This window comes from Carcharodon carcharias, chromosome 12 (assembly GCF_017639515.1).
Source record: "Carcharodon carcharias isolate sCarCar2 chromosome 12, sCarCar2.pri, whole genome shotgun sequence".
NCBI classification, from domain to species: Eukaryota; Metazoa; Chordata; class Chondrichthyes; order Lamniformes; family Lamnidae; genus Carcharodon; species Carcharodon carcharias.
The window spans coordinates 40,223,921-40,241,021 of NC_054478.1; the positions used below are offsets into that span (position 1 = coordinate 40,223,921).

Below are 17,101 nucleotides of genomic sequence, written 5' to 3' on the forward strand. Positions count from 1 at the left end.
ATCTGTGGGAACAAAATGCTAGGAGTGTTCACAATTTTAATTAGGTATTGTGTTACAGATTTTTTTTTAGCAAACTAAAGACTAGCAAAAGCAAAACTTCCAGTCCTCCAGTTCTCATTTAGTTTGCATGGAAAAGGAAGCAACTGCTATTAAATTACTCTTTGAAACATTCTTTACTTATAACTCAAGCTGTGTGGAACTGTGTTGTGTTGAAACAGTGTTCAACATATGCTTGATGTGTTAGCATATAAATTAGTCTTTACTAAATATATATTTAGCAAGTGGATTGAATTTGAAGCATGAGATTAAAGTTATGCAGGGTAGTGCATTTATGGGGTGCTATAAATGAATAATTGAAAAACTTAAGATATCTTATTTTTGCTGTGCTCTGTATATGGGATACCAAGTGAAAAAGGTCTGTTCTTGCTATTCTAGTGGAATTTTTACTGCCTTGTCACAAGCAAGTTACTTGCTATATTAAGCACACTTCTTGGCTCTCTTTTTCTCTCTCTCCCTCTCATCAGTGTACTGTTATAAGAAGGCTGGTTTAAGAATAAGCTGGACTTCCTTTCCTCAATCTTTATCTCCATTTGATAGTCCAATCACCCATTTGAAAGATAGACACACATAATCAATATATCACTATATTTATTTATTCGCTTATGTCAAAATAGGACAGTAAGTTGGAAGCATTAGTGATGTGGCAAATGTTCATACCTTAGAAGATGTAGGGGGAAGGGGACCCCTAGTAATAGTGTTGACTGCTTTGCACTTGTGAAAAAAGTCAGGCCTCCTCTATAGAGAAAGGAAGCTGATAGGAGTGCAGTGTGACTATCTGTCTGAGTCTTGCCACACCCTGTGTTTAGCTGATGAGCGCCAGCTTACTGCTCACATCAGCAGATTCCAGTACCTGAGCGATAGGGTTTAGCAGGCTGCTGGTGGCATCAGGCCACGCAGGCCTCCCAGGACTGCTGAAATGAAGAAGGAAGGGATTTGAATCCGAGTGGTGTAGGAGGCCAGGCTTCAGAGAAAGCGCGCAGATAAACATTTCAACTTTTGAACAGTTACAACAGTTTGTTGTAGTTAAACCCACAACAGCCCACATTACTACAGGTGTTCATACAATGTGCAGTGGGTAAATGTTCACTCCAGTATTTTAGTTAAATGTTACGGGATGGTGTGTAACCATTTGGGAAAGGTAGATAAAAAGTTCATTGCAACCAGTTAGGAGAAAGGTGTGAAAAAGCAGATGGAATTTAGGTGAGAGCTATTAACTTGGACACAGAGTTGAAAATAAGCTTTCCTTATGTATTACCCAAATATGCTAGTGGGGGAAAATATTTTTAGCTTAAACACAAAAAAAGCGGAGAACAGACGAGCAACATAAAAAGTCAACTATGCAGTGACTTCTCAGTAAACAGCACAAGGTCTCATTCCAGTGAATCTACTCATTGATATTAAGTACTTTGCTTGAATTAAATTCAACCAACTAACTGGGCATGTGACGTAGCACATGGATTAGTGAAATGAAATGGAAATAAAATCAAGGATCAGAAGGAGAGGTATTGTAACAATTCTCACAGCAGATAATGGACTTTAGATCTTTAATATTCGATTTGGTTGCAGGTTGAGCAGATTAACGGATCCCAGAAATCGCACATTGTATTTTTCGACATTAGGGTGGATGTCATTTTGCCTTACTTGCACAAGCATTCTGGTGATTCACTTGATTGCCTTTAGTTATTGAGTATTCATATGGAACTTTCCCTCAGGAGATTAAATAGGTGGCCGACTGTCTATTATGGGATAGATTGCATAAGGTAAAGCTACTGAGCCCACAGTCCTCAGCAGTAAGTTGTGCTTAAAGAGAGTGTGGGTTGGAAATTCGGATACAAGATCCAGCTTCCCAGACGATATCTGTTTCAGCTTGAGGTCAGTGAATTGACAGGAGAAGCCCCTCAGTGGTCCAAGTGATTTTTTTTGGTCCATACTTTCTTATGTGCTTATTTTGTCATTGTAAACTGGCAGAATACTCATTAGAAAGACTGGTGTCTCTCATTGGCAAGGGAATCTCACAAGAGAAGCCAAGAGCTCTCCCTATAAATTTCATCATATCCCATTGAGCACAGTTGATATTTCCTTTTGATGGTGGGCCTGGAAGAAATCTAAATTGAGAACTGCTTTGGAGTTCTTTGGCCTGCAAGAAGTAATTCCATGTTAGCAGAGAGGGCAATTCCAAATTGGCAGAGAGCAATGGCGCACTTTACCAAGGAGCATCTTAACAAACAAGAGCAGTCTCAAGTTAGCAGAGACAGTGATCCCATATCAGTACAAAAAGGCTCCATATCATCAAAATGACCTCTCAGCAGATGAGCAAACCCCACATTAGCACAGAGAGCGGCCCCCTAGAGCAGCAGAGATCACTGCCCCATATTAGCAAAGAACAGCCCAACATTAGCAAAGCGCATGACTGCACCTTTTTTTCATTCTTTCATTAGTTGCCCATCCCTAATTGCCCTTGAGAAGGTGTTGGTGACCCGCTTTCTTGAACTGCTGCAGTCCATCTGGTGTGAGTATTCCCAAAGTGCTACTAGGAAAGGAGTTCTAGGATTTCGATCCAGTGACAGTGAAGTAATGGAAATATAATCCCAAATCAGGATTGTGTGTGACTTGGAGGGGAATTTGCAGGTGATGGTGTTCCCATGCGTCTGGCTGCCCTTGCCCTTCTAGCTGGTAGAGGTTGTGGGTTTGGAAGGTGTTGTTGACTGAACTTTGGCGAGTTACTGCAGTGCATCTTGCAGATGGTGCACATTGCTGCCACTGCGCGTTGGTGGTGGAGGGAGTGAATGTTTAAGGTGATGGATGCGGCACCAATTAAGCTGTTTAAGTAGAACCCTACGTTATAAAAAAGAGTTGCTCACATCAGCAAATTTCAACCCTGTTTAAGTCAAGAATTGTCCGCAATACCAGAGCATTCCACATCAAAATATTTTAGTCAGATTTTCTTATTTGTGGGAGTGTCATGTGAGGTTTATTTTTCCCCAGATAGGCATATTTCCCCACATTTGCACAGCCAGACATCCAAGGGTAAAGCTTCCAGGTCTACAGAAAGGTGCTGTGGATTCACAGTGATGCAAATACAATCATTTCCTTGTTGAATCTATTAAAAAAATGTGGTGGATTTTACGGGCGGAAAGGATTACCTGATTCCCCCCACCACCCCCCCCGCCACCCCCCCACTGAACCAAAAGGTTGATTGGCACCATGCCAGCCAGAAACCCGGCTGCCCCACAACGATATTGGGCTGGGGCAGCCTTAAATGAGTCAGAGTGGGACTTCCGCCCTCGTCTAAGTGGAAGTCCCGCCCAATGAGATTGGCCAGCAGCTTTGTAACCCCAGCAGCACCAGAATCGAATAATAGTCACTGTCAGGATTACAGGCAGTCCCTGGAGAAGAAATGTCCTGGCAAACCCGAGTGAGGTGGGGGGTGTGTGGGTGAGGGGGGGATGCGGGGGGTGGTGGGGGGGTGGGGGGGTGTTGGAGACAGTGGAGGGGTTCGGGTTTTAGAGGCTGGGGGGGTGCAGGGAGGGATAAAGGTCAGTTATGACTTTGGCGGAGGTGTCCTCAATGGGCACGGGACCCCCTAAAGCAAGTACCCCATTCCTGACCGACAGCATCCCCACACAGTGAAAGCTGCTGGGCTGTCCATCTTGCTTTCGCCTTCCCATGCTAGTAAAATACTAGCTGAGGCAGAATGAGGGCCTTAAGTGGCCATTAATTGGTGGCATTAATAGGCCCAAGGACAGGTGGCTGCCTGGCGCCTTACCCACCCAACATTACACGGGAGACAGCTCGAGGATGGCGGGAAGATGGCAGGCAGTTTTATTTTACAAAACCCCTCCCCACCTAATGGGGGAGGCCATAGAATTCACCCCAATGGATCCGAACAGTAAATCTGAAAGAAATATAGGGGTAGACTTTCAGTTTTCCACCTTACCATGTAAATGGTATTCTAAGTAATCTTTTATAGAAACCCCCCAATTTCCATTCACATTGCTTTCAGCTGAGGTGAAAATGGGACAGTTTCTATAATGGACAGCATATCTGGTATGCCAGTGTTACATTCAGGAGGCAAGTACAAATCTACCCAATTCAGCCTTCTTTTCTCTCATATCTATGCACATCTGTCACCATTTTTACATTTTTTGAACTATCTTAATTTTAAAATTCTCATCCTAGTTTACAAATCACTCCATTTCATTGCCCTTCCCTATATCTGTAATCTGCTTCAGCCCCAGAATCCTCTCAAATATCTTCCCTCCTCAAATTCTAACCTCATGCTTATTCTCAATTTTGGCCCTCCACCACTGGCGGGCACGCTTTCAGTTGACTAGGCCCTAAGCTTTGGAATACCATGTATACACCTCTCTGTCTCTCTACCTCACTTCCTTCCTTTAATACAGTCCTTAATACCTACCTCCTTGACCAAGCTTTTAGGCATCTGACTTATACATTTTATTACTTTAAAGGCACTATGTCAGTATAAATTTTTTTTGTTGTTTAAGTTCCACAAAGATGAATTGCCCTCTCATGCTTTGCTCAAGTGATCATTCTAAATGCTTGGACCCAGCAAGATTCAACTGTGCAAAATATAAGGAGCAAATCAGATGCCGTTGTCATCCAACATCCACATTTTCCAGTTGGTTGCAATTGGTAGTAGATACCGGGGTAATATTTAATCTTCTTGTGCCTAGGAGTGCTGGAGTTTATTATGGCTCCCTTTGTCCACCTTGACTGAAGTGGATGACTCAGCACAGACTAGGGATTGAACATGTTACCTCCCTTATGTGATTCAGTACCAATGGCATGGTATCTTCACCCACCGAGACAATAGAAGAATCAAAGAGGAAAGGTTCACACCAAAAACCACTTTCAAAGTAATGGAACTGGACCTTCCAGTATGCTGCTTTTAAAACCCCTACTGACAGGGTGAAAAGACTGGGCAGAATTTTATGTCCACCTCTACTGGAGATGCGTTTGGAGGCTGGTGGGAGGGGGGGAGAGGAGACATTTGATTGGGTGGGAGGATGTGAGGTGGACCCCTCCCACTGATGAAGCTCTGGGCAGAAAGGATGGAGACGGACCTATCAGCCTGGAGGTTCAATGAGGCCTTAAGTAGTCTCTGATTGACCGTCAGCTCTCGGGGGTGGAATTTCCACCCTCCTTAGGCTTTTAATTCAATGGGAGGCCCAGCAAAGCCCTGATAAATGCCTGATTGTTACAAAATTTCTCCGGGCCTCCCAAAAATGCTTGATGTGGGGATCCTGCTGGTTTTCCAGCCAGTGGACGTGACCTTGAATGTTAAATTCCGTCCACTGACTTTGTAGGTTGCAGTAATGATGGGTAGGCCTGGAGAGGGGTGTGTGTCTGTGTGTGTGTGTGCAAGTGAATACAATAAAAGACTACTGTCACCACCAAAAAAGTAAGATGGAAAACTTTCACTATTTTGTAAATGCTTGTAGGAGGCCATCATTTAAATTATATTGCCGAGACATGGAAATACACCATCTGGTCAATCACGATGTCGCAACATTGGTTTTTCTTGGATTTTTTTTGCAACAAGCGGCGATATTGGCCTAGTTAATTATAACTAGTTAATTATAACTAGCTGACCAGCATGGTGCTGTCGGTATTTGCGGAATAAATACATTTGTGTGGCATAGCAAATGCTTACAAGTGATTTCATTTGCTTTGCAAATAAATCCATAGTGAGAATCTTCAGCAGCAAATTTGAAAAAACTACTAACTAATTTGCTAATAGCAAATGTCACATTTGAGCTGTGAATATGCCCTGCCCACGTGCTCACCTCTTTTAAGTTCTTTTTTTTCCATACCTGTTCAAAATCTGCCAGCTTTCGCACTGTTTGCACCAGTGTATCAAGAGGAGGAGTTCAACAAAAATACTGATTAAATTATGCATGGGAGCAGATAAGATACTTAATTTAGTCACTGCCTTTTTAAAAGCCCTAGGAAGCTAAAAAGAGACCTTTATTTTCTAAAAAGAAATTGGCCCCTTTGTGACAGCAAAGTACCAGCTTGCACACAGGCGAAACTGTAACAATTTTATATTCTCAACGTTTTGTGTGTATTTGGTTAGTTACAGTAATTATGCCCAATAACTGACAGCCGAAATCACGTAGGGGAAGGCAGACTGCTTTCACGCTTGGGCCCTGCTGCAGAACATCTGCTGAGAGATTTGCATATTAATTAACCCATATTAACTCTAATTATTCTGGGAAATTATCAAATAAATTGAATTTTCTAATTTTAACCTTTCTTTTGCTTGATGCGTGTTAAGGCTGATAGGATGTGGTTGCTGGCTCACCTGTGTGACAAGCAACGAGTTTTTTTCCCCTGCTCTTTGGACCTGAGGGAGGCCTGCAGAGCTTTTGTGTGTGTGTGTTTTTTGGCGTCCTTGCTTGATAGGGGCCCAGTGCAATTGTCGTGAGATAGAACATGTGTGGATGTGTGCACAGATGGCTGAGTATTACGGGGTGAGGAAGGTTGGTACCTCAGAACAGTAGAGCAAACCTTGCTTTGCTAGCCTGTTGCTCAGGATTGAACAAATAATGGGACTTTAATTGAATTAAAGTCCAGCTTCAGTCAATGCCTCCTGACAGAAATTATTGAATTTTTCCCTTCTCATTGTTCCATTTACACATCACTGAATTTCCTGCTTTTGTGCTTGTTTTCCCTGCCACAAAGCAGGCCCCGTAATGTATCAAGCGTCTGCTTCTGTGCCTTTCACTTCTGTCACTTCTTGCCCAGTTTGGTGGGTTGTTAGGTGAGCCCGATACAGTCAGCTGCATCTTTGTCACTTTAATAACACCCAACGCCCCTTGGAAACCAAGCAGACAATGACCTCATTTCTAATTTGCAAATGCGCACACCTCCCCTTTGAGCCATTCAGGTGATTAACATACTTCCAAATCTCTCTTTTTTAAAGCACAACAAATTGCCTCCATCCAATCAGGTGAATGTCCATGTCCATCCCCTGCAACTGATGGGCTAGAAAGCAACACATTGCCTGTTAGCCGTGCCAGACAGAGAAGGTTCTTGTTAATTCTCAGCACCAGAACTAAATATGTTGAGGATTACAAGGCATTTGAGCATAGGCTGCCCCAACCAGAAGTGAACTTTGGAATCTTTTAAAAAATTGTTCTGCTGCCGATGGAAGGTGTTTGTTTCGGGCCTCTAGCTGCATGGGATCATGAGGGCTTATTTGCAGTAAACCATTTCCTTACGGACCCAGCTGTCATTTCTTCAGTTAAAGGTATGATTTGATTTTAGTCACCGCCTGTATAAGCAATTTTGTAAAGGAAGTTTCAGTGAAAGTTGAGATTCACTGAGGAAAAGGCTGAAGGCGAATCTGGCTGAGTGACTTTCATTACTGTTGCTCTTGGATGTAATGTTTATGCCTTAGTGGAAACAAAAGAGCTCTGAAGAGCTGGCTGAACTATAAATCATTATTAGTATTCTGGGCTTGATTGATAATTTATTGAAAAGGCTTTTTGGAGAGTTTTGCTGGTCAGCTTTAAGTGATTTTACTACTGATACACTAAAAAAAATGATCTTTCGTTCCAATGCTGCCTGCTGCAATTTGCATGCACATTAATCAACGTTAAACCCAGGATTGACTTGAGGTCTTGAAATGTAGATGATCCAAAGGTTCAGGTACTGTTCCCTTTGGGAGCATAAAGCATGGTGCTGAGTGCAAGTGAAGGCAACTGAGAGCTACACTAGAGAATAGGAATACTTAAGAAAAAAAGTGTGATAGCCTTTGATGTAAAAACTTCAATCTCTTCTTTCAGTATTTAGTAAAGAAAGAATATATTTAGGAAATGCTTTTATCATAATTTAAAGTTGCTGGGTTTTCTGGGGGAAGAATTGCTGCCTGGGCTCACTATAAAGATGATGATCTTTAAAAAGCCAGGAGGTTTAACACTTTGAAGTAGATCAGACCTTTACAACATTCAATTTTTACTTTTCTTCCTCAGCATTTGACCCTTGTTAAATTTATTTAAACTCCATTCAGTTGAAGACAATTGAATCAGCTGCCAGCTCTATTTACAAGCCTGCAATTAACGTGTTATCTTCACACTTGATGCCCCCATGCCATCTAATTTGCTTGATCACAAGTCAGGAAACAGTTTGGCACAATGACGTCTTTGCTGAGCGTGAACGTCATTATATTGCTTGTTGAATGTACTCACCTTGTGGTGCAGCAGGGGTGTCATTTGGGCACCATCATAATTCGAAAGCCCTGGGCCATTTTGAAGGTTGTGCATTTTATCAAAATTGTTGTCTGCATTGCACAAGATTAGTAAGTTGTACAAAGTATTTTGGCAAGGTGCATTATTGTTATATAGGTACTGCAGCAGCACAATAGCAGAGATGCATAAGTACCTAACATCAACTAGGCCTGCCCTGCGCTGTCTGTCATTCACATTCTCTTAGCTTCATTGGGAGATCTGAGCTGAGCTGTTAGATGGATCAACAGGTCATATTGGAGCATTTCATCTTGGGGAATGGGGGAAGATAAAGGAGTGACTTACCTCACTCAGTCAGCTCTTCCATTATCTGATGATGGACTTCTGTGGTGCCAGTCAGGATCAACAGTCCAAATGCCTGGCCAGAGATATCGGGCGGGATTGTCCGGCCCTGCAAAAATTCAATGAGCTTTTGGCTGGGCCGCCGAATCTCCCATGGCAGATACTACCAAGACGGGGCTGGAAAATCCCAGACATAAAGACAGACAACACTCTTTGAGAAAATGTTGGGGGCTGCGACTGGGGGAGAAACTAACCAATGTAATGTAGGCTGAATTTTAACCCTCTTTGATGAATAAGTTAGCAGAAAGGAATGCAAGCTTAAGTGTACTTGGCCCACAAACAATTCCTTTGAAATGTCCAAATGCAATTTGCTGACCGACTCCCAAAAATTGCATTTATCATACACCTACATTCTAACATCCTCCCAGGCTCAAAACCTAAAGGTACTTAAGAGCTATCATACCTTTCCCCTCAGCCCCCAAATTTGTACCTGATCAAACAAGTCAGAGAAAACAGTAGGGAAGCTGATAATAAGGTATATTTTATTGATGATTGTGCCTAGCACATTCTAAAGCATGTGTTTATATGGGAAGGGGTGTGGAGGTGAGGGGAGTGGGGTGCAAATGTGAAATATCCATTCATCTGATTTTGCCCCACATTTTGATGAAGGGGTGGGAAAAGAATTAAATAAGCATTTAAAGTTGCCCTTTTGAGTTCACTATGCCTTGTCACAATTGTACCAGTACTTGGGAGGAAGTAGTAGAAGGATTTACAGATCTGGTTAGATGAAGGCAGGTGGGAGGAGGCTCATATGGAGCATAAACACCATGAGTTGGGCTTTACAGCGTGTTTCTGTTCTGTACATTCCATGTAGTTCTGTGTAGTACTGAGATAAGGAGGGCTTCAGATCTGACATTCTGGACGTTTTCACCAAAGCAGTAAGTGGGTGTATAATGTCCATACAAGGCATGTGAGCACTGAATGAAATAAAGAGAAAAACTGTTTGCCAAATCTCTTTTTGTTTGCAAAGGGAGAAGAGTCGTGTGTCATTTCTACGATAATGATGATATCAATTGCTGGTGATGCAATGTTGCATTGAACATGTTTTGCACATTTACAAACAAATGAAAAACAGTTTATTAAACAACAGTGTTATGAAGGCAAATTGCCCTTATAACCCTTAATTTTCATCACCTTGCCCAAAAATTACCTCTTTAAAGAGGTAGCTATGAAACCCTTTTATCTGCATGGAATAAAGCCATTTTGAGGTGGCGCTGGCTTCTTTATCAAGCCAACCTTCTGCAAAAGCAGCCAGATAATTGTTTTTTGGACAATCTCACTAAAGTCATTTAGTTCATGTAGGCTGGCTGAACTTGAATTTCTATAGTTGAGAAAAATGTTTCAGGAACACTGCAGCCTTAAAGTGCACAGTAAGTCTGTTCCCATTGAAACATTTTATCTTATCAGACTGTATGGTTTGGAAAGAGAAAAACAAATACAGGACAAAAGCACACGTAACCTTCAAAAATATATTTACTTTGTTTTATTTCATATAAATCGTACGTCAGTGAGAAGGGCGGAAGGAGTAGTTTAGGCAAACATTTTTCTGCACATATGAGAGCATCTGTATTGTGGCTTAAAATGACATAATAAAATGATGGCCTGTGTTAATATTGTCTTGATGGGACATTGGTGCATGCTGGGTCAAAATCATACTTATGGCATTATTTATTTATATTTCAGCATGACTTGTAGCATGATGTAAACTCAAATTATATTTTCTGATTCTTTTACCAGAGGAGAATCAGAGTGCACAATCCTATCTGCGTGCGTGGCAATTTTTTTAACTTGCGATTTTATTCCTTTAATTTTAAAGTAAAGTTGATATGGGTTTTATCCCATCGGAGCCTGCAGTCCTGTTAGTATATTTATTTTAATTTTCCTGGAATGTCCACTTCTGGTGTAGTGCTATGATCTACACCATCAGAATATCAGCATTAATATTTTCACCATAAACAATGTGGCAGGTAAAACAAAAAATATTTGAATTGCCGGACTCACTACCCTCTCCTTCAGTCAAACATTCCATTCAGAAATCTGTTTTTGCGGGGCATTACTGTTAAAACTATGTCTACACATTAGTAAATGCATTAAAACATTTCTACACGAACAAGAATTACGTAAGTTTAGTTTTTTATTGAAACATTTTAACTGAGCTTTTTCTTTGAGTATAGAGGAAAGCCAGTTAGATTACTGTAAACCCAGTACCTTTTGGACTTAACTAAAATGACCACAAGACAAGGTGACCATGACAGAAACCCCTCCATGGATCCCTTTGAAATTTCTGCATTTTTATTGGCATCCATCACAGCTATTCACTTGGCAGCCGTTTCACATTGTCCAGAGACTAATATGGGGCCATTGTTTATTCTTAACCAGCAACTGGACATCTCTTTCTCTCTCTCTCCCTTTCTCTCATATGAGTGTTTACAAAATAACTCTGAAGAATTCTTCAGGCACCCACTTCTTTGTAGGTTGAAGTAATACCCTGTGCTGGTGCCAACTTACAGCTTGATGACTAAAGCCTCTGTGGTGGCCCTTGGGTAAATCTAGAGGAGCCACATGTGAGAAATGGCTCATTTTAGATCAGATGTAGACAATACTTTTAACAAAGTCACAATAGTGACTGCGGAAGGCCAGCTTGGTTTTGCTTTAACCAGAGTGAAATAAAAAGGAGGATTAACATTTCTGTTCATTTTGAAATGGAAAAAAAAGGTCCAATACTTATTTATAGTTATTTTAGCTGAAATGCACATATTCCTGTCAATTAAGGGAAACTGATTTTGTTTTCAAGGTTTCTAGGCAGACCATTTCCCATTTTTGTAAACTGCTTTAATTACAATTCTGGAGGTTTGCATAAGTTATTAAATAAATAGCCTTCAGGTAACATATATCAGGAGTGAATACACTGCCAATCTGCTTTCTGCTTTGTTAAAAACAAAGGAGGATAATTTCAGTATCATTTGTACTTGCCTGAGTAGGGGTGCTGAGTTTATCAGTGCAATAAAATGCTAATGTTCAATGAAGCACTATTGTTATATCTTTCCCACAGTCTTAGTGAGGTCTCTGAGCCAGTCACTGGTGCTGGGGTTTGAGCTTATTGCTCAGAGGAGAGATTCTTGTCAGGATTGAGATTGGTATTTATGAAGTGAACAATATTTACTGTCGTCCAGGTCTTGCAGGTTGGGAAAGTATTGTTGCCCTTTGAGGGTGATATATGTTCTGCTGCTGCCCCTACACTGAGACATGACTTCATTGCTTGTTTAGCTTGTGCTGATATTTGTGAGTGCAGTAGCTAGTGATTAATCATTTATCCTCTTTTCTCTAAAATATTTGAATCACACTGCATCGGGAACCTTCACGTGTTATTCAGAGAGAATGCTGTGGACAAGCAAAAGACCTTAAAAGGCATGTTTTTATGGAATAAAAAGCCTTTTAATGCTTGTCCAGCCTTAGATAATTTTATTCACTCCTTCAAGACCTCTCTTTATTTCTCTTGCACCCAGAGACCAGTTTTTAGGGGGTGGGTTGATAGCTTCCCAGGACTCAGACCTTTTGTTGTAGCCCGAGACAAATATATCCAGTGAAGCCTTGAACCCTTGTGCAATAAAGAATCTTCGGCACGTTGCTAAGAAATGGTTAAACTACCGTTGCAAAGGAAGGGCACAGTCAATTGTGCCAAGGTATATCTGGACCACACAGCTAGAGTGAAGACGAATATTCCCTTTTAAAAAAAAAATCATTTATTTTCAAAGGGCATTACCCAGCCTGAACTTGCCTAAACCCTTGTGGTCACACCTCTTTGAAAAGGTTTTGTTTCGCCCGTCAATTGGTATTCAAACCAGGTCAGCATTTCTGTTTGCCCAACTTCACTGTCGTTTTCATTTTAATTTGCACCTGTTGTGCAGTTGTTGGGAAGGCAAGTGCAGGCCCGCGGATTATACAAAGATCATATTATGAGTAGATATGCACAGTGTAATTTTTTGTCCCAGCTATACATATATATATTTTTAAAACTATTTTTGTTACTCTCCTTAACAAAATAATAAACAGCAAACCTTCCAGAAGCAGGAAAAGAAGCAGATATGAAGGCCTGGAAAGCAAGAGTTGTAAATAGAAATGATTTCAATGTTTCACAAATTCATGAGAGGAGGATTCTAAACCTGATACAAGCGGAATTCTGTTCCTGCCACTCCTGTATAACCTGATAGCTGGCAAGAGCCACTTGAGATAGTTCAGTTGATAAAACCTAAGGATTTCTTTATTAAGAGCATAGAAATCAAAATGAACCTGAAAACTTTGAGATTTAGTTGGAGATGTTTCTCTTCCTTCCATGTGTGTGTGTGTGTGCGCGCGGAATTTAATGCCCTTCCCTGCGGTGTTTTTGGTAATGGGAGAGCATCTAATCAGGCAGGGGGGTTGCGGGTAGATGCCAACTTTCCTTTCCCCTGATTGTCCCTGACAGGAAGGCCCATGGACAGCCTTCCTGCACCAATGCCTGTTGGGGCCCTTAAGTGGGCAATTAAGGGCCTCATCCTGCGGCTGCAGCATTCACCCAATGGCAGGTGGGGAAAATATCTTGTGGGAAGCCGAAAAGGCAAACCCTATCGGAGTTGTCCTGTGGGGTGAGGTGGGGAAGGGGAGGGAGCTTCTTTCAAAGACACTCAGTGCTCCTCGAGGAACCCAACATTGGGAAGGCTGGAGGGGTGGATGTAACCCACTGAGTGCCACACCCCTGACATTGCTGCCGATCCCTGTCCCTCATGACCCCAAACCATTATCCCCCTCCTGCCATCAATCACTTGTGGCCTGGTCCACTCAGCGATCCTGGGCCTTGGATGTGTGCATTACTGGCAGCAGTCACCACCTCCCTGGTGGTACTGCTGAACAATGAAAAGCTGCCAGCCTCTGATTGGCTGGCAGCTCTTGGTGGGCGAGATTTCCACTCCCAGGATCCTTGATCCCAGGGAATGCCCACCGCTGCTGAGTTAATTGTCACTTAATGTGGTAAGCCTTCCTGAAAAGAGGCAACACGGATCTCTCACCAGCTCTCTACCCAGCAGGCGAGACCTCCGTCACCTACATTAAATTCTGCCCTGCCTGTGTGTATGTGTGTGTGTGTTTCCTGTGAGCGGGTTTAACCAGTTTTTGTCAGTGTTGTGTCTGTATGTGTGTAACTGATGGTATGTTGCTCTAGCTAAACTAATGTCCCTGTGTTTATTGCTCTAATCTTTCTTGTCTAGTGGTAAAGTGGACAATTTATGTACTACCATGCACAGTGAATGACTGGGAAGGCAAGCTAATGCAGAAGCAGCCACCTTCAATTCAGTTCAAAGACCTTATTTATAAACTGTCTATTTTAAGGAATGCTGGTGCAAGTGCATCAGGTCTGTGTGGCAAAATAAACTGGTTTATTTTGGTTCTTGAGCTGTTCTGACATTTGAAGCATGTTTTTAAGCTTGTTCGGCATGTTTTGTCAATGCTTTCAAAAATTTGGGAAGTGGGACACAGGTGCTAGGTCTGGGTTGGAGGAATTCATATGGAAAAGGAGATGGGCCCAGGTTTGAGAAAGCACAGGAACGGAAGAGCTTTTTGGTCACTTGACCTTCATAAAAGCAATGGTTTCATCTACATTTTTGTAACTCTATGATCTTCTGATTCTTTTTCTCTCTTTCAGTTTTGAATTATGAGAATGTAGTGGATACGGGTTCAGAAACAGATGACGAAGACAAGCTTCACATTGCAGAAGATGACAGTATTATTAATGCCCTGGACAGAGATTCCAGTCCAGTGACTATGCCCAACCACGATTCTTCCCCACATGGAAACCAAGTACTGTTGCCAAGGGAGGACGAGGAAGGTGAGAAGAGGGACTGCGGCACAGAACACACCTGGCACAGCAGGGAGACACTACCAGTCTCAATAGACGGTACTGGTAAGTCTGGCTTCTGGACTGCTTATTGGATCTTCACTCTGGAAATATTAAAATATATGAGGTTGTCCGTAATGCCAAATTCTTCATTCTAATTCATTTGACTCAACATGCTGGTTAGGCAGAGGAATGTGCTACAGATGTTTTATGTTCTAAATGTTACGCATTACGTGATGATTCAACCATTGTTAAATATGTAATTTGGTAGCACCCTTCAAAAGTCAATGTAGTTCTTCAATCCAGAGGTCAAACTCGTAAAAGAGCTCTGCTGTCAGTTTTATGAATCTTGTACCTACCTGATGTGTTGAGTTTAATTAAAGAATAACATTGGGGAGTAGTGCAGATGCAGTTATTGTTGTTTAATTAAAGCAAAGGAACATTACTTGTTTAAAGGTTAAAGTTTAACACTGGGTTCTGGTTGCTGTGAGGTGACATTAAAAACTCTTTACCACTAATTCCTGTCAATTGAAGATCTGCACATTAGAGGTGCAGAATGGAGGTCAGCGCTACCTCCATTACGGCATGCTTAAAGAAAATTTCAAACAAATTACAATTCCAACTGTGACTTTGAGCTGAACATACTTTAAAAGCAAATGTTAAAAAAACATTTATTTTTATTTATTAAATGGCTAAAATTTTATTTTCAAGTTATTGGCTGGTGCGCATCTGCTTCACATTTTCTGTATTCACATAATGCCATACTATTGATTCCAATTTATGTCAAAGAGCAGTTGAAAATAAAATGCAGGATAATGCCATTCTCCCAACATTTACTTTAAATCCACTCTACTTATTGGTCTATTTGTTTGCTGAATGGATCATTCCAGACTGCAGTGCCTCATCAAAGTATTCTAATGACAGTCCTTCATGCGTTTTGCCATATACAGTATAAAAAACAAGCATACAAGTATAAGAAAACAAAACCAGGCTCTTAAGAGTCAAGGAAGCTGCCTTTTACAGATCAAACAGTTGCAAAGAATAATCATTAAGTTGAATGACTTGTCTTTATTTCTGTTAATTTTTGATTTTTTTGTTGGAATGGAGATTACAGATGACATCAGCAGGGGAGTCAGTCTGGAGGAATTGCTGAGCCCTAGTGCAAGAGCAGAATCAGTGAGAATGAACACAGCTGACATGTACATTAAAGCACCCTTTGTTAACAACTATCTGTTAATTGTGTTTCCTTAAACACTCTGATTCCACAACTCCTCCAGAGCTCCAGCTGGTATTATCAGCATTAAGTGGTAAAATAATTTTTTAAAAACAAAACTATTTTTGGATTTTTTTTAAGGGATATGATCTGAGACCTTTTGAGGAGAAGACATTGCCTAAGACTGCGTTTGTGGATACAAAGTTGCTAGGGAGTCCTTAGTCTAAAATACAAGAGGATATAATGAGCTGGATTTTATGCCCCCCCAGCCAGTGGGTTTGATGGCCGGGGGGCGCATGTAAAATCCAATGGATGGTTTGGCTGCTGCCTACCACCCTTCCCCTGTCGCCACTGCAATTTCATCAGTGGTGGGGGTGATGCTAGGCGCTCCATCCCCCAGTGGGCCAATTGAGGCCATTAAGTGGGCCATAATATCTATATGAGGGCCTCATCCCACCGCTGTCAGGATTTAACTGACTGTAGGAGAGGTCCACCCCAAGCAGCCAGCCTGGCAGATTTCCCTGTACGTGCTGGTAGCAGGCGAGAGTCTCTCCTTAATGGGTCCCCTTGACCCATGGGAGGACCCCACAAGCTGTTACTCCCTCCAGGCTCTTCTGCCCCACCACCGCCGCCCCCCGCCCCCATGACATCTCAAACTCTGCCCCCCCCCCCCCCCCCCCCCCCCCCCCCCCCCCACCAACCCCCCACCCCACTCACCAGGGTTTGGCGAGACCCCAAACACTTACAAAGCCCTGATCCAGAGCGAAATGTCACCTCAAGCCACGAGTGCAGTACTGGCAGTGGCCACGGCCTTTGGTGGCACTGCTAGTGCTGGAGAGCTACAGGCTTCTGATTGGCCAGAAGCTCTCTGAGGTCAGACTTCCTGTCCCTGACAGGCAGGAATCCCGCCTCTAGTCTATTAACAGCCAATCTGCAGAGCAGCCTTTCTGCTGGGTGGCTTGCCCTGGCCTTTTAACTGGGGGCGGGCTAGGGGCCACGAAACCCGATAAAATTCAGCCCCATGCGTACCATTGGGTGTGGAATGAAATAGCAATTAGCAAGCACCTCATCGACCAGGCTGTAGTCATATCTTCCAATGAAAAATATAATTCAACTACAAGAAATTTCAAAAATTCAATTATTGTTGAATGAGCTGATATCTTTAATGCTAAAACTAATAGATCTCCAGTGGTACTACTTTGTGGTTCATCAGAAGAGACTTTTGCTCATATAGAATTACATGGAGTCTACAGCACAGAAATAGTCCAGTCGGTCATGTAGGTCAATGCTGATGTTTATATTCCACACGAGCCTCCTCCCACTTCAATAACCTCATCTTGCCTTACC

At 42.1% G+C, this 17,101-nt stretch overlaps 1 protein-coding gene across 4 annotated transcripts in view; it reads left to right on the top strand.

Moving 5' to 3' along the window:
• Positions 1-17,101, top strand: part of zeb2b (zinc finger E-box binding homeobox 2b) — a 133,659-nt gene that overhangs the window by 74,995 nt on the left and 41,563 nt on the right. For all 4 annotated transcript variants that reach the window (XM_041201707.1, XM_041201710.1, XM_041201709.1 and 1 more), the window contains one exon: positions 14,350-14,607. In XM_041201707.1, the coding sequence (XP_041057641.1) occupies positions 14,350-14,607 (258 nt within the window). The remainder of the gene's footprint in view (positions 1-14,349; positions 14,608-17,101) is intronic.